Source organism: Lissotriton helveticus, chromosome 12 (genome assembly GCF_964261635.1).
Source record: "Lissotriton helveticus chromosome 12, aLisHel1.1, whole genome shotgun sequence".
NCBI classification, from domain to species: domain Eukaryota; kingdom Metazoa; phylum Chordata; class Amphibia; order Caudata; family Salamandridae; genus Lissotriton; species Lissotriton helveticus.
In genome coordinates this window covers 725,579,907-725,598,840 of record NC_136073.1, presented here as the reverse complement: position 1 = coordinate 725,598,840, position 18,934 = coordinate 725,579,907, and the positions used below count along the sequence as shown (strand labels likewise).

Sequence of the window (18,934 nt, the reverse complement as noted above, 5' to 3'; positions counted from 1 at the left end):
ATTTGGGGGTGGTACACTGACCCGAAAACAGTATAACTAGCCTAGGTTTAGCTAGAGAAATTGTCCGACTTGTCCGAATAGCTGACCTGTCACTGACCCAACGCACTCAATAGGTGACTTGATACAGAGGGCTGCGGGGCACTCTGTCCGAAATTTCCATAGACTCGAGGGTTTTGTTAAAGAAACCTTAAGCACTTTGCTGGGGAAATCGATAACCCAATCGGGGTTCTGGCCGATAGCTGCAGAGAGGGTGGAGCGCAGGCGTTTCTTCCAAACTGCGGGTGCTGGTCTTATCCTAGTGGTCCTGTCCTGATCCTAATCTGGGTTTCCTGTCCTGTCCTGGGGTGTCCATTCTGCACCTGCTGTCCTACTGATGACGGGTTTCCTTTGGGGTCCCTCCTGTTCTTAACTGACCTGTGGCCAGGGTTGGTCTTCACACCATTCTAGGTAAATATAGTGCTGAAACTCTACACTGCACCTTTCTATTTTTCTGTCTTTTGCTTCAATAAAGACATATCTTTGCATATATTGATTTTCCATGCTTTTTTGCAAACCACTGAATGAAAAGCTCATACGTTATTGTTGTTATCTAGCATGTTCCTATTTTTCCCTTTTCCTTAAGTACATTTTCTCGATACCATTCACGAAATATAGATGTGTCTGATTTTTCCTTTAAGCTGACTCAATGATGGTTATGAATGTTCCACTTTTTCCCCTCCCATAGGTATATGTTATTTTAGGGCTCTAGTAATTCAAAATCCAAAGTTCTTTCCTATTTCCATTTATCCTAGGTACAAGTTTTCACATATGACATTATAGTATGTTCTAAATCTTTCCCGTATTTAGTATTCCCGGATAAAGACTAACTCTGAGATTTCTGATTAAGCAGTTCCTAAATTTTTCCCTAGACTCATAAATGATTAGCTTGATCTATTTCCTTTATGCATATGTACTCTTTATTATCTTGGTTATTGATTGTTTACTTGTTATAAATCTCATGATTTCCGAATCTGAAATCTAGATAAAATCTTTAAAACTTACCCGGAGTCTGTGGTCTTTATATGAAATACAGAAGGATATAAAGTTGGTATTGTGTTGTTTGCCTTTTCTTCACAGCTAGCTCCCTGATTCATCGTGGTCATTAGGTACCCGTGACGGTGGATTGGTAAGTCGGGTACAACAGAAATATATAGGAAGGAACTGGGTTACTGGTAGTAGAGTGTATGGTCGCCCGATTAATAAATAATGGTGAATTGAAATATATGGGCCTGATACGTGTATGGTAAAATTGTTGGTTGGGTGACCTGCGCGCTCTATCAGTAGTGGCGGATCCGAAGTTGATTATGTTGGGGCATTCACCTATCGGGCTTATACATTTTTTCTATCTTGCTGGCAAAACTGGTTCTGGCACGATTTTGGCTCTCTAGTGAGTCACCTGATCCATGGATCTGTAGTGCGTGAATTCCTGAGCTTAAGTAGACTGGAGATGGTATAATTTAAAACTATCCTTGCGGTGAAAGCCCCATTGGATTTGGGACCCCGTCCAGGATTGGTTGGCCAATGTAGCTGCTTAACAGGATATGCCTGCTTAGTCGCATTTTTTTTTCCAGTATCATCGACTCCACCTACTTATGATTATCTAGTACATGAATTTGTCTCTTCTGTTTTTGGGAAGAACTGTATCATTCTGTTTAGCTAATTTGTCTCTTTTTGATTACGTGTGTTATGTTTTGCTCTGTCATTAACTGTGCTCTTACATACTTTTTTTCCTTTCGACCCAATGCAATTGGATCCCCTGTCTCTGCTATTTTGTTCCTTTCTTATTCAGTTTGAAATTAATAAAAAACAATGTTTTTAAAAATTCAGGTATGGCATTTTAAGTTGTGCAACACTTGTGGTTCATCAATGAGGGTCATATTTAGGATTTCATGGAGGGCACAGCAAGCTGTCTTCTGTATGTGATCGTAGGCAGACAATCACAATGGCTGGGACAAGCTGAGCCATACTGCCAAGGTACACATGATGGCAATAGCATGCTTGACAATCTACTGTTCTTCACCATACATACAACTGTAGAAGGGCCCTAAAGTCATGGATTGCTTCCATGCCGTTTCACTTGCCAACTGGTGCATGCATGCTGAGAAGTATGTGGGCAAGGGATGTGGAACACAGAATTTTTTTTATGAACAATCATTAAGCTAAAAGAAACATTCTTTAATCCAGGAAGTATGGAAGTATGCCTTTCTCTCGCCTCCTACCTTACCACAATTTCCTGAGTAGTATATAACTGGCCTACAGTTTCCTTGGCTCCTCTATATCAGGTTTTAAAATTCAGGAGAACCAACTTAGTGATCACAATCCAGTTTGTATTCAACTGGGAGGTAAGATGCTAAAACCACGAGAGAAGAGGATAGACAGTGGGGCTTTAAAATGTACAGACGGTAAACGACGTTTAAAGTGGGCACTGGTGAACTCGGACCAACTGTTTGATAAGATTAATAATGCGTGTGATGCCGAGTTGTCACTTTGCGTGTCCCCAGCACCCTCAGCCCAGGAGATTCTCTCAGCTTTTGATGGTATTGTTACGAAAGATGGGGCAATGTTAACCGTACACTCTTCAGGTCAGGTTCGTAGCGACCCAAAGTGGTTTGATCACTCTTGCTCTAAGGCAAATCGTGACTTAAAGGTGCTCTAAAGGCCAGACCTAGGGATCTGTCACGAATCCTGGCGTCACGCCTTAGCTACAAAAAGGCTTTGGTCAAACGTAAAGCAGAAGTGAAAGCCTCCATCTGGGAAAACTTGTTAGATCCCAAAGTTCTTGGAAATAGTGCGAAATTTTGGGAAATTATAAATAAACCCCTGTTTGAATCATCAGGCGATTCCTCTTTGGGCACCAATATAACAGAAGAAGAGTGGGTTTCTCATTTTAGATCTATTTTTAATAGTAACATGCCACAGCCAGAATCAAAAAAAGGTGTTTTAGGAGTTAACCCTCTGTGCTTTTCCATTCGTGAGGTTGAAAAGGGAATTAAGGGCTTAACAAGTAACAAAGCCCCAGGGCCTGATGGCCTGCCCCCGGACCTCTTTAAATCACGGGTATCGCTGTGGGCGCCTGTTCTTACCGCTGTGCTTAATGCAGCCGCTGATCACGGATGCCCAAGGTCGTGGGGGGTTTCCACGATAGTCCCAGTTTTTAAAAAAGGGGACCGCAACAGCACGTCCTGTTACAGACCAATATCTTTAATTGACTCCGTGGTCAAAGTAGCGGGTGGTGTAATCCTGAATAGATTAACAGCCTGGGCGGAAGAGCACAATATAATCTCCCAGATCCAATATGGCTTCCGGCCAGGCCACTCCACCATCTCACAGTGCCTCAATTTGTATATGGTCCTGGGAAAATACACTTTGGCACGCCATGGTACTATTCACATGGCCTTTATGGACCTCTCCTCAGCCTTCTACTGTGTTGACCGGGCTAAGCTTTGGGAGGTCATGGGCAACATGGGTGTGGAGCAAAATCTTGTTAACTTATTGGCGGATTTACACCAGGACACCCGGGCCAACGTACGGTACTCCCAGGATCTAAAGGTAACTAGGGATTTTGGAGTACACCGGGGTGTCAGACAGGGCTGTATTTTGGCCCCGTTTATTTTTAATTTATATATTAATAATTTGGAGGAGAATCTTTTAAATACAGGTGCAGACTACCCCTATGTCGGGCGCAAAGGGTTACCTGTCTTACTTTATGCGGATGATGCCGTTTTGTTGGCTAGGACCGCAAAAGGGCTTCAATTTCTACTTGACACCTTTTTTAGCTTTATGAAATCCCGAGATCTTGCCATTAACAACACAAAATCTTTTGTAATGAATGTGGGGAAAGGTTATAAGAAGACATTCCCATTTTTATGTTAATGGGGAGAAGATCCCTACAACAAAAACCTTTTCATATCTGGGTTTCTTATTCGACAATCAGTTGAAATGGGGCCCTGCAGTCAAGAGGAAAAGGGGGGAGATGATTCGGGCAAATGCAGCCATTTTTAACTTTGCCAGGAAAATGGGCAAACGCCCAATTGCCGCGCTGTTAAAAATGTATCAGGCCAAGAGCGTGGCGGTGGAAGTGAGTTATGGGGGCAGACGGCAGTTAATGACCTTGTGGTGGCAGAAAATAATTTTCTGAAACAGCTGCTGGGGGTTCCTAGGGGAACTGCCAGCTTTATAGTGCATGAAGAATTAGGCACTCCCTTTCTAAGTGATAACATAGCCCTACAACCATTAATTTGCTGGTTAAAATGTTGGCTAAATAAAGACCTGCCTCTAAATCACCAACTCCTGAGAGAAGCTTTATGCTGGGATAATATGCTTAAAATCCCGTGGTTAAAATATCTAAAAGTTTGCTTCTCCGGACTGGGGCGCCCATAGCTCTTTGTAAACCCCGACTCTATTATTACAGCTGATGTAGAGTTTGTGAGGACATTTTTTTCCCTCTAACAGCATTTGTACCATGAGGAGGTGGAATTAAATAAATGCAGTGTCCGGAATTATGTTGTTCTGATATCCACACCAAGTAAGGAACCCTATTTGTCCTGGCCGATGTCGGGCTATGATCGTTATTTGTTAACCAGGTTCCGTCTGGACTTTTTCCACCTATTGCTAGCTGTTCCAAAAGGCAGCCACCGAAGTCAAGTGCTACCACCCTGCGGCTGCGACAACGTGTCTCCGCAGGATCTGGTGCACTTTTTATTTATTTGTCCTTTTTATGATATACCTCGGAGGTTTTATCTTAAGCCTATTCTTAAAAATCTGAATTTTAACCAAGTTAGACCTGCACTTTGTTATTTACAGCTGCTAATTCACAAATGCACTTTATTTGTAACTGGCGTCTTAAAATTGGCCATAAATTTTAGAAATAGCATGGAGGGTTAATTGCCTAGAACTGTTGTTAATGTTGTATCTGATTAATGGTGATTGTAAACTCTGGATATGTGGCTTTTAGATATCTAATTTTATTTGTGTTTTTATTAAATTGTGCTTTTATGGTTGTTTTTGTATGAATAACTGAATAAAGATTTTAACTATGACTATGACTATGGCCTACAGTTTATAATCTATCACTCAAGTGTCTACCGCAGCATCGCCACACCTCTAGTCCTTCCGGATTTATTCCTGGATTTCATCAGTAGTCAACATGAAATTTTTCTGTACCTTTCTTTTTCTACCCTCTTCTTATGGAATTTTTTGTAAGCATTTTTCTGTTCGGTTGGATACTGGTCTCTAGTGTTTCAGATTTTGGTTTAAACTGTTACTTTCTGGAAATTTAGAATGTTCAATACTGTTAGAGCTTGATGTTAAAAGGTGGACAGGTGTTCTGCCGCAGAAGAGTGGTCTACATAAACAGTAGACGCCCCTCGAGCTTCACCAAGGTGTGGAACTGATGGAATGTGCACCATGGATTTACAAAATACAATTTTCTAAATGTTCCCCAGACACATGTCTAAGATCGATGCATTGACAGTTTCAAATATATACGGTATTATGGAATGCTTGTTTATGGGATTACTTTACATCACTGTAACCATGTGTCATCCAGGAATTGGGTGCTTCATAAGTGTTTAGTAGCCCATGAACTTACAGATCTGAATACGTTCTATGCATTTAGAGGATACTATAAAAATTTAGGGGATCCACTACTCCACCACACTATCAACGGCCTGATAATACAACGTACCGTGCATGGTTACATGTGGAATTCTGCTCCACACGATCACAGATGACCCGATGGAATTATATTGGCCAGAAATTGATACTGTTGGCTGCAACAACTACCAAACCTCTGTCCTCCCCCCCTTCCGTCTCCCAGCCCCGATCATCTTCCCCACCCCAAAGAGAAGCCATTGCTACCTTTTACCATCTGCTATGAGCAAGTGGGAAAAGGGAACAATAATCTCCTTGGAATAGGGAATTCAACACAGTTATTCCATGTCCACATAGTCATTACCCATTATAAAGGATTTAATGCATAATATGTGGAATTTCAAGAAGAAATACCGGTCAGTAACTTAACTCCAGCCACCTGGAAACCCTGTTTGGAATTCCAACCTACTTGTATGGTTAAATGTTACCTTGGTTAAAAAATTTGAAAAAATGACTGTGATCAATGGTAGGACTTTGAATAAGACTGCAGTAGAATATCAAGACGGACAAACACAGGAAATTACGGCGTGCGAGGCATACTTCTGAAATCAAACATATATTCTTGCTTTGTCCAGCATATGGGCCACACCACTTTACAGTCTTCTGAAGGGAAATTGTCACCGGCCAGAGCTTACCTTGGTGACAGCTGTGCGGATGATAACTTGAGACTTCTTAGTCAGCACTGCACGTCTCTTTAGATGGTGGATAATGAGAAGGGGGATGGTTGAAAAACTGCTCCCCTCTGAGTCAAACTGGTACTTGTTCTGCAGAGGAAAGAAGGTAAAAAAACAGGAACAACATAGTAAGGCAAGAAATAATCAAACTAAAATAATGCATAGGTCACATATTAAATAAAATATTATTTATTTATGCATTTATGATGTTTGTACTTTTTTGGCCCTGTTGGCCAAAATAAAGTGATTTGAACTGAACTGAAATAAATGTGTGTGCAATTGATTGCCCTTTCAAATAGGTGTTGGCAACAGCAACTGGTGCCTCACTTCAGACCTCATTAGGTCTCTCCTACACAGCTTATGTACCTCAATGTGAGACCTATTGTTCACAATTCAGTGGATTTACAACCCAACCCCAACATACTATTGTTTTTGTTATCATTGCCTTGCCTTCCCTTCCTTTCTTTGTTAGCTCCTTCATGGAGCATGGACCAAGTACATGTGTTCTTCCTCATCTTTTTTGCAACATACTATTTCTTACACAGGGATATGGCTTATTATTTATATTGCTTTCACCCTATCTGTTGTCTGAATTGACGCTTCAGTTACTTACACCCACAACTGTACTACTCTAGGCCAGCCACGGCCCGTGGAGGGAGTTTCGGTGGGGCGGAGAGGTGGGGCGGGGGAGGGGCAGGGTGGGGGGTGCTAAAATCCGGAGTATGGATAATTGAAGGTAAGTAAACAATTTAATTAATAAAACAAATTTCCTAGCGCGCCCTGCATCGCAAAATGTGATGCAGGGTGCGATGCAGGGTGCGCTACAAAATTCGTTTTATTTATTAATTTGTTTACTTACCTTCAATTATCCATACTCTGATTTTTAGCACCCCCCACCCTGCTCCGCCTCTCCGCCCCACCGAAACTCCCTCCACGGGCCGTGGCTGCTCTAGGCTACTCTACGGTACTCCATGCCACTCCACACCACTGTACAACACTCTACTCTACACCACTCCACTCTTCTCTATGCCACTCCACACAACTCCACGCCACTCTACTTTACACCACTCTACGCCACTCTACTCTGTGACACTACACTGTGTTCTGCACCACTCCACTCCACATATTGCCGCTTTACAGCACTCCACTCTATGCCACTCTACTCCATTGCTACTCTACTCTATGGCACTCCACACAACTCTACAGCACTCTATTTCAGTCCAGTCTACTTTATGAAACTCTACACCACTCTACTCTATGCCACTCTACTCCACTCTACTCTATGCAACTCTACTCTACGCCAATCTACTCCACTGTATGCCTCTCTACGCCACTTTATGCTATTCTACTCTATGCCACTCTACTTCATACCAATCTAATGTACGCCACTCCACTGCAGTCTGCACTGCTGTATGCCACTCCACTCTACAAGATTTGATGCAACCCCACTCCATTCCACTCCACACAATATCGCTCTACTTTGTTCCACTCTAATGTTCACCACTCGACGTCAATCAACTGCACGCCATTCCATTCTACTCATCATTAATTGCCACTCTACCGCACTATACTCTACACCACTACACTCCACTCTATGCCACTCAACGCCACTGAAGTCTATGCCACTATACTCTACATCACTCACCTGTACTTTGTGCCACTCTACTCTAACCCACTGTACTCCATACCACTCTACTCTAAGCCATTCCAGCCCACTCCACTCTATACTATTATATTCTATTCTACTCCACTGTACCCTATGCTACTCCACTCCAATCTATGTTACTCCACGTCACTCCACTCTATGCCACCCTCCTTCACTCTCTTCTAAGCCAATCTACTCAATGCCACACCACTAATGTTTAGCCATGCTGAACAGCTCGCACGCTGCTGTACAACAAGGCTAAAAGGCAGTGGCTATGATGGAGCAAGGATTCGCATATTACGCGACTTGCTTGGATTCATGAACCTCGAAATAACATGTAACAACGTAATTCAATCTGTTTGTCATACTAATTTCCCTTTATTCTGACATTGGGGTGTCCTAGTGACGCTTGCATATGTGTTTACTAATTCAATAACTCTTGCTCCTAAAAAGGGCCGCTGCTTGGCGGGTTTTCTTTCTGCGCATGCGTTAGTCACACTCACGTGACGTGACGTACGTGCAGTTCTGGTGGGAACCTTTGCGCTTGCGCACTGGCTTTTAAGATAGCTGCCTGTGTCCTCACATGATGACGCTTGCACTGATGCTTTCATGTCATTGTCTGTTGCACTAAACTTTAACGCCATAGTATAATTTGAAGTAAAGGGATATAGAGTAGCTATTCATGGTATACAGTGTATTCATTTATTTTCTGTGTTTTAATTTGTTTTCGCTTACTTTGCATGTACCGGGTTCCTGAGGGTCTCCGAGACACGCAGGAATCCATATTGAAGTACACCACTGCGCATGCCTGTCTTCTGCCGGTGGCATTGAATTCATGCCAACCTGAGGTCTCAGCCAAAACGTGCCTGGGAAGATGCACCTTCACCCAGCCGAAGAAGCTGAGATGTTCTACAATTGAAACAAATTTATTTCTTTCCATTGTATTCTGTAGAATAGGTCATGGGAACCCCAAAATCAATAGGCGGTCCCAGAATATGCAAAAACAGGCTTGTAGAAATTAAATGTGATTGGTGTGTGGACCTATCCTACGTGGGGTCCAATCGAAATTGGGGATTCTGACACTTGCAACATTTGGGGGGTGGTACACTGACCCGAAAACAGTATAACTAGCCTAGGTTTAGCTAGAGAAATTGTCCGACTTGTCCGAATAGCTGACCTGTCACTGACCCAACGCACTCAATAGGTGACTGATACAGAGGGCTGCGGAGCACTCTGTCCGAAATATCCATAGACTCTAGAGGTTTTGCTAAGAAAACCTTAAGTGCTGGCGGAGCACTTTGCTGGGGAGTTCGCTAGCCCAATCGGGGTTCTGACTGTTAGCTGTAGAGAGGGTGGAGCGCAGGCGTTTCGTCCAATCTGCGGGTGCTGGTCGTGCCTTGGTGGTCCTGTCCTGATCCTAATCTGGGTTTCCTGTCCTGTCCTGTGGTGTCCATTCTGCACCTGCTGTCCCATTGATGACTGTCCTTCCTTGGGGTTTTTCCTGTCCTTGACTGATCCGTGGCCAGGGTTGGTCTTCACACCATTCTAGGTAAATATATAGTGCTGAAACTCTATACTGCACCTTCTATTTTTCTCTCTTTTGCTTTAATAAAGACATACCTTTGCATATGTTGATTTCCATGCTTTACGCAAATACTGAATGAAGAGCTCATATATTGATGTTAATTAGCATGTTCCTATTTTTTCCCCTTCCTTGAAGTACCTTTACTAGATATCACTTATGAAATATAGATGTGACTGATCCTTTACTGTTAACTAACTTGGTGCTGGTTCTAATATTTTAGTATGTTCCACTTCTTCCCCTCCTATAGGTATATGTTAATTTAGAATTCTCGTGACTCAAAGTTCAAAGTCTCACTTGTGATATTATAGTATGTTCTAAAAATTTTCCTGAGCCTAGTTATTCCCAGTCATAGACTAACTTCGGGGTTTTCCTGAATTTAGCGGTTTCCCCTGTTCTTAGAGTCATAAATGATTAGCTTAATTTACTGCTTTTATGGATACGTGCTCTTCATTATTTTGATTATTGATTGCCTTTTGGTTATAAACGTGATGCTTTCCGAATCTGAAATTTAGATAAAATCTTTGAAACTTCCCCGTAGTCTGTGGTCATTTAATGAAAATACAAAAGAGTATATGTTGGTATTTTTGGGTTTGTATCTTTCTTCACAGCTAGCTCCCTGATCCATTGTGGTCATTAGGTACCCGTAACGGTGGATTGGTAAGTCGGGTACAGTAGGAATATATAGGAAGGAACTAGGGTTACTGGTAGTAGAGTGTAAGGTCACCTGATTAATGTATAAGATAAATTGAAGTATTATGGGCCCGATACGTATATGGTAAAATTGTTGGTTGGGTGACCTGCACGCTCTATCAGTAATTTTCTGGTAGCAGAGCTATGGCTAGGTACTAGTTAAAGTAAGATAGTACTAGTTAAGGTAGCTAGGTAGGTCGGATGCTGCTATAAAGATTTTGCTGCTAAATTGTGAATATTTTTACTTCTGAAATTGATCGATCACGTGAAATGTTTTTGCTTTGAAAATTATGAAATGTTTTAAGTTGTTTCTCTTACTATTGTATTGATAAATGTATTAACCCACTCGTTAGTCATTGTTTAGTGTTCGTCTGGAATCCCCGGGGAATTGAATAGCGGGTGGTGAAGAGAATCCACGCCGTGGTGAGGTTACTGACTCTAGGAAAATTGGTGCAGGTTAGGCAGAACTGGAAGCACTAATTAGGGTTTTCTGAATATATGTTTGAATAAATGATAGCAACGAGTTCGCTGGTAAAACTTCTATTGTGATATAACCTAGTAAGGGTCACACAGGAGGAGTAGCAGGCTCGTCGGAGCTTGAGTGACAGCAAAGGGGTTCGCTAGTGAAACTTTAGACTTAGTATATATCCCGAAAAGAAGTGGATGAGTCAAAGGAGTAGTAGGTTCCCTAATGCTTGAGTGAAGGATAGGCGGAAGAGATCTATCCGTAGTGTGTGAAAAGTAGACAGAAGAGGTTTACTTGCAGTGAAACGTATCTTTCCTTTCTAGACACTCGAGTACAGTGGCGAATGTGTTTTCGTTGTTAAGTAACTAAAAGCACTTGCACTTTAAGAGAGAAATTAAGTTTCCGTTACCTTGTGAGGGAGGGAGTCAGTTGCGGAGCTGCTCTGATGTCACTCTGTGCCACGCTGGTATTGGTCGAAACAGCGGGTGTGTAGCGGAGCTGAAATTGTAAAGGAGGGGTGAGTGCCGAAGCGTGAGAACCTGTCTTGCGAAAGGCCGCGCACCCATTGGTCAAGATTATTTTAACCCGTGCACTTGATTGGTTGCACGAAAATAAAAGGCGCATTTGGATTGGGAATGATTTGTAAACAAAGTCACTCGCAGAAATCGTATGTGGCACACATATAGACCGAATACTAGACCTGATCCACGACATTTAGGGTTTGAAAACGATCAGTGGAAAGGGCATAACACTAGCATTATGTACGGGAACAAGAGAAAATTGTCCCTTGTAAATAAGGTGAAGAATTATTTCAAAAAGGACAAACCTATCAAAACTAGAGAAGGTGTAGTCATACCGCCACCTAATACGCTCGCATCTTTTATGATGTTTGATAAAGGATACCACTCATGTGTATGGTTGGAAAATTGGGTGGAGTACACGAAAGATGACGGCATTTTAGCTTTCCCATTGGAAGGTACATTTAATGGTAGGATTCTATTTAATTTGAGAACCCGAATGAATGACTTGCATACCAGACCTAGATTAACGCAGTACGAAGCATTAGAGGAATGGGAGATCGAGGCTTTTGAGAGAGACAAGCCCCGATTGGATAAAGGGCTAACAAAATTTTATCCGAAATTAAAGCAAGAGACCCGAGATAAAAAGATGAAACAGTGGAGACAGAATATGATTGTAGAAGGACTGTTTCCAATGATGGCAATGGGTGGTCCTGCGGGTGAGAAAAAGACAGAAAAGTGCAAGCATTGGGTGTCCAGTGGGAATTCAGATGACGAATTATTGGATGACATGTTTATGAAAAATCCGCCTCCTTATAATGAAGGATCCAGATCCTCTAGTGTAGGGGATGCTTCTCAAAGAACCCCATATGAGGAAGGGAATAGATCTGTAAACGTAAGAGACAGCTGTCAAATACCTCCTTATAATAAAGGCCTAGGACCCATAGGTGCCAGAGACACCTGTCTAAGACCACCATTTAGTGGAGAATCAAGATATTCAGGTGAAAGAGACTTTTGTCCAAGACCTCCTTATGAGGAAGGACCGAGATCCTTAAACACAGGGAGCCTGTTCCCAAAACCCAATTATGGTGAAGGACCAAGTATGACGCATCCAACTGCCCCAACATTAAGTCCGCAAATAGTACCTGAAATAAGCCTGGAAAGAATGCTGCAGGAAAAGGAGCGAGAGGCTCTGGCAAAACAAAGAACCAAAATAATTCAGAAACTCTCCCAGTTAAATACATGCCCCGAAGCCTTGACAATCCCAGTAACTATTGGACCCGTTGTCCCTTTATATGGGGATAGACAAGGGAGCCCGAAGGCTCCGATCATTACCCCGACTGTAGTGCAGCCACGAAAAGAGCCCTTAATTGTAGATGATCAGACGAGTGAGTGTGAATCTGAAGCTTCTTTAATGGATTTACCAATTAGGAGCTCAGGGAGGAGTCTGCAGAAGAGACATAATCCTTTCAATACGAGAGAGATTCAAATGGAATTGACTTCAGGTACCAAGAGTGTCACATTGGTAACTCCTGAAGAGATTGAGAGATGGAGTCGAGAATTAGAGAAACAAACTCCTCAGACAAAACCATTAGATATTTATAAATTAAGAATTGAAATGGAAGAACTGACGGCTGGAAATGTGGGGTTAGACAGATTAAATACTTTTTCTGAGGAAGAGCTGCTGTTTATCTGCAAGAGTCTTACCCGTAACACCCGAGTGCTCCATGAGAAATTGACAGACATTGCAGCCAGTATGGGAATAGATATTTCCAAATCAAAGCCGTTACAAAAACCCTACAGAGCAGATTTCTCAGATAAAGATCTAGAGAATATGAATCTATCAGGAAAGAAGGTTCAGATTAAAGAATTGTTGACCGTGTTGCAAAAATGGGGAGATGTAGAAAAATGGAAAGCCAGGTGGGCAAAGAAAAAGGAGAGGTTAGGTCCAAACAGACGACTTCTGAATTTGTTTTAAAAGAAGCAGACAAGCCAGAACAGTTATACCCCATGCGAGAAGTGCCCGGTGGGAAGTATGTGCACGTTCCATGGTCCAGACAGGATATTGTGTCTTTTACGAATGACTTTCCAAAATTACGAGAAAAGCCCGTGGAGTGGTACAGACAGGTACAAAGGTTTGTAAAAGTGCAAAAATGCCTATGGAAAGACCTGGATGGGTTTTTCGACATAGTTGTTCCCGTAGATTTGTGGACAGATTGCAAAATTGCCATTGGTTGGCCTAGTGAGGAATACCCTAGGGATCCAGTTTCAGGAGCCCCTTTTGATGAGGTAATGAAAAAATACCAGCAAGTGATGTTACACTTAAAGGGAAAGGTGCCTGCAAAGGAAACTGATTGGACCAGAATAGATAGAACTACACAGGAAAGAGATGAGACTGTGCATTCCTTTTATGAAAGACTGTTACAGGTGTTTAAAACATACAGCGGTATAGATAACATCGAGATGAAGGATATGACCCACTTCATTTACAGGTTTGTAAACAGTTTAAGACCTGAAATTTGTCAGTGGATCAAAGACAATAAAATCTGTTGGCAGTCAAAGAAGATTGATGAGGTCTTACGGTATGCAAAGTACTGTGAAGACGAGATGGCTGATAAGCGAAAGGCTCTGAAAGAAAAGGTCATGTGGGCACAAGTAAAACTAGCGGAACAGCAGGAAAAGCAATTGGGTAAAATGAATAATAATTCCCAAAATCAAGGTTCTGGGGGTGGAGGAAAGCCTAGAGTAAAAATGAGTCGAGAAGAAGCCAAAAAGAAGTTCCCCTGTCACCAGTGCGGAGAAATAGGGCACTGGAGAGACGAGTGTCCATACGCACAGCATAATAATCCTCAAACCCCTAAATTAAATCCACAGACGCAGAGTGAAAGACCAAGAAAGATTCAGCAACAGGTAAAGGCGAGTCAGTTGCCTCGTGCACCTAAACCAAATTATAAAGGAAAGACACCGCAGGGTGAAGACATAGAAATGAGGAGGATAGAAATGCAGCAACTTCACAATTTCTGTTGAATGATACTTTCCTCTGTGACGACCAATACTGACGGGGCCTGAGGGGGGAGGACGAGGAGTGCGTACTTGGTGCCTCCTTGCCGGTAGACCAGTCAGGGCCATACATTGAAGGAAAGGTTGAAGGTAATGATGTCACCTTTCTGTTGGACACTGGTGCTACCCGTTCTACTGTGAGAACAGCAGACGTTCTAAACCTACCCCTCTCGGGAGAAGCAATCCAAGTAGTGGGTGTATCTAATCAATTGATTAGTACCCCAGTTACTGAGCCCATGGAGATTACAATAGGGAACTTCAAAGAAATGCATAGATTTGTAGTTTGTGACACCAGTCCTGTAAACTTATTAGGACGTGATTTGTTGTGTAAAATGAACTGTACCATCTTTTCCACACCAAAGGGCGTCGAAATTCAAACCCCAGACGAAGATGGAATATACAAGTTAATGTTAATCAGACCTGACTCAGAAATTAAACCACTGACTATACAAGACTTACCTGAAGAACTCCAACAGACAGTGAAACCAGAAGTATGGGACTTTACTGGAAAGGATGTAGGCTTGATGGCAAACGTTGACCCAATCAAAATAGCCATGAAAGAAAATGCAGTTTACCCCAATACAAAACCGTACAAAATTAGTGCAGAAGTGAGAGCAGGAGTTGCCATTGAAATAAAAAGATTGCTAGAAGCCAACGTCATACAAGAAGTGATGAGTAGCCCATGTAATTCTCCCATAATTGGAATCAAGAAACCTAGTGGCAAGTATAGGGTAGTACAGGACCTGAGAAAGGTAAACAAAATCGTTGTTCCCTGCTGCCCAATTGTTCCGAACCTAGCAGTGATTCTGTATCAGATCCCCTGGGATGCTGAGTGGTTCACCGTGATTGACCTATGTCATGCATTCTTTTCGATCCCATTGCATCCAGACAGCAAATTTCTTTTCTCATTTGCTTTCGACAGTCACGTGTTCGTTTGGAATCGCGTCCCTCAGGGGTACACAGAAGGCCCTCAAAATTTAATCAGATTCTGAAAAAGTGCCTTGAATCTTTAGTCTTACCTGGAAACTCAGTTTTGGTGCAATATATAGACGACCTCTTGGTGGCGTCTAAGAGTCAGAAAGACTGTGTTGTTGACACCATTGCCCTACTGAACCATCTAGGTGAAGGAGGACATAAAGTATCACCTGACAAACTACAGTTCTGTACCAAATCAGTAAAATATCTGGGGCACCAGATAGAGAAAGGTATCAGGAAAGTTACATCAGAAAGAATTAGAATAATTCGAAACATGCAGTTACCCAATACTCAGAAAGAAGTCAGAATGTTCCTTGGAGTTGTAGGTTACTGCAGGCAGTGGATTGTGGGATTTGCAGTCCTAGCCAAACCTCTGATCAAAATGACAAAGAAAGGAGCAAAGGAGCCAGTGGAGTGGGATGAGGAGAGCCTGACAGCATTTACTAAATTAAGAGAATGTCTGTGTACAGCCCCTGCTTTAGGCATGCCTGATTATTCTAAAGAATTTTCACTGTTTTGTGATACACAAGACAATTGCGCACTGTCAGTCCTAACCCAAGCCCATGGTTTGACTAGACGTCCAGTGGCATATTTTTCTGCTACTTTAGATCCAGTGGCTGCTGCATTACCCGGATGTCTGAAAGCTGTAGCTGCAACTTGCACGAGTCTTGAACAAAGCGAGTCCATTGTTATGGGATATCCGGTAACTGTGTATGTTCCACATGCAGTTGTAATCCTACTGACCAGAACAAAGACCCAGTATCTCACACCTAGTCGGCTGACTAAGTACGAAAGGATCCTAGTAGGTGCTGCAAATGTAGTCTTTACTCGGTGTAACATATTGAACCCAGCAACCTTGTTGCCTGAGTCACTGATTGCAGAAGCAAAAGGAGAGGTCGAGCATGACTGCATTGACCTAACTGAGTTCAGTACTAAACCACGCCCAGATATCAAAGAAATGCTCCTGCCTGTAGAAGATTGCGAGCTGTTTGTAGATGGCTCATGTCTGAGACACGAACTTGTAGGCCTAAGTGCTGCTTATGCTGTAGTCACGGTATCACGCACTATAGAAGCATCCTGTCTATTTGGAGTAAAGTCTGCACAAGTAGCCGAATTGGTTGCATTGGCCAGAGCCTGTAAAATTGGGAAAAACAAAAGAATAACCGTATATACTGACAGTCAGTACGGTTATGGGGTTGTGCATGACTTTGGCCAGTTGTGGCTGCAAAGGGAGTTTCTGACGTCTTCAGGTACTCCTATCAGAAATGGAAAAGTTGTACAAGAATTATTGGACGCAATCCAGTTACCAAAAGAATTGGCAGTGGTCAAGTGTGCTGCTCACAAATCTGGCACTGACCATGTGACAGTAGGAAATCGATATGCTGACGAAGTGGCTCAACATTGTGCCAGACATCGAATGTCTGTAAATATCAAATTGGGGGGATATGGAAACAGCTGCCAACTTATGGTGTTTGAGGATGTACCTACATGGGAGGAATTGAGAGATTGGCAGTATGCTGCACCACCAAAGGAAAAGGAAAATTGGAGAAAGCTTGGTTGTCGACAGAGAAGCGAGGATGGTATCATTGTGGGCCCTGACAGTATGCCTGTGTTGCCTAGACGCTTGCTTGCTTCTATGGCTAGACTGATACATGGAGATACACACATTGGTAGGGATGCCATGATTCGTGTTTTCCAACAGACATGGTACGACCCGAAATTCAGGAAGGTAGCAGAGTCACTCTGCCAGAGGTGTTTGACATGTCAGCAGTTCAACGCTGGGAAGAGAACAGTGGTTGAAATGGGAAAAATTGGGAAGTCAGGAGGTCCCTTTGTAAGATTGCAGATTGACTTCATTCAGTTGCCCCTTTGTAAAGGAATGAGATATGTCCTCGTCATTGTCTGCCTGTTTTCAAAATGGGTGGAAGCTTACCCAGCCAAAAAGAATGACGCCATCACTGTAGCTAAGTTGTTACTACGAGAACTAATACCTAGGTACGGGGTTCCGGTCACAATTGAATCAGATAGAGGTGGGCATTTCCAGAATGAAGTAATTGATCAGCTCTGTAAAGCTTTCAAGATTACCCAAAAGCTGCACTGTGCATACCGTCCAGAGGCTTCTGGAGTGGTGGAACAAGTAAATGGCACTATCAAGTCGAGATTAGGGAAGATGTGTGAATCTACTGGCATGAATTGGATAGAGGTTTTACCTCTTGTTCTGATGGGAATCCGAAGTATTCCAGATCGAAATACAGGCCTGAGTCCCCATGAGATCCCAATAGGAAGAGTGATGAGACAAGCATGGGTACCAGGATATAAACTGATAAGCATTTCTGATGATTTGGTACTTGAGTACTGCAAGGAACTAGGTGACCAAGTGCATTCTATCTCTCGCCAGATAGGGGAAGACGCCGTCGCCAGTCCAACAACTCCAGTCCATAAATTGGTTCCAGGCGACTGGGTTGTACTCAAGAAACATACTCGGTCAAATTGCCTTGCACCGAAGTGGGGAAAACAACGCCAAGTGATACTGGTGACCACGACAGCGGTGAAGTGTGCCGGCGTTCCAAAGTGGATCCATGCCAGCCACACCAAGAAGGTAATAAGAGACGAAAAGAAGACTGACGCTGAAGGTTGCCCAGCTGAGGAGTCTCCAGACGTGGGCTCCGAAGTAGCTGATGAAGAACAACCGAGCACCAGTCGAGATGAGCGGATACCCATAATCGACCTGACTGATGACCCAATCAGAACAAGGAGTCAAACCCACGCAGACAGAGAGTGGAATAGTGAGGAAGAGACAGGAATAGGAGCAGACAATCAGATTATTAAAATCCATGTCAAATCTGAAGGAGAAGAAAAGCAGATAGGGACAGAACAAGTGATCGACACACCTCCAAGAACTCCTGAAGTTGAAAAGGGACAGACAGAAATTAGGGCGAAAGTTCAAGCGGAAGAAAATCAAAGGTTCGAAGTGCTTGAACAGGATCAGATAGAACTAGACGAATGTGTTCAGGACTCAGAAACTGAAACGCCCAAAAGTCAAATCCAGTCTACATCTGAACAAGGCCAGCTTAGTAACCAGGCAGAAGAAACAGATATAAGACCTGGGACTAGTCAGACAGGAAGGGAGAGAGAAGAAACAGAAGTGCCACAATCAAATGAAAATAAAAGAACCTTAGAAGAAAGTCAAACGACAGTGCCAGTTAAAAGACTCAAGAAAAAGAAAAATACGGAACCAAGGTTCATTAAAAGACTAAGACTGAGACTAAAAACAGTAGAAGAAAAACATGAGCAAAGAAGGCAAAGTACCCGTATAGCAGAGCAAACTGGAGGAAACTCCAAAAGAAGAAGTGACCGCATAAAAAGACTGAACGAAAAGTATCGAGATCCTGAATGGACTTACTTGGTGTTGGAGGAATTTGAGGATCTTGATATAACTGACGAAAGTGACGAAGAACAGACATCTGATCAGTCTGCCGAAGAAGACGAACCAACCTGAATTTGCTCAGTGTAAGCTATCTGTGCAAAGTTACAAAGAGGGGTTGGAAAACTTCTGTTAAGCAGAAATGTCTGATTCAAGTGTGAACGGAAGACCTAGACGTAGTTGTTGTAAAACATGCTGCCAAGTAT

General features: G+C 42.7%; 1 protein-coding gene across 1 annotated transcript in view; it reads right to left on the bottom strand.

The window, feature by feature from the left end:
* LOC144798113 (tyrosine-protein kinase Fer-like) overlaps nt 1-18,934 on the bottom strand; it is a 138,367-nt gene that overhangs the window by 97,801 nt on the left and 21,632 nt on the right. Inside the window, exons 3-4 of the mRNA XM_078668872.1 lie at nt 6,327-6,455; nt 3,219-3,221 (exon numbers count right to left, since the gene is read on the bottom strand). Coding sequence (XP_078524998.1) covers nt 3,219-3,221; nt 6,327-6,455 — 132 coding nt within the window. The remainder of the gene's footprint in view (nt 1-3,218; nt 3,222-6,326; nt 6,456-18,934) is intronic.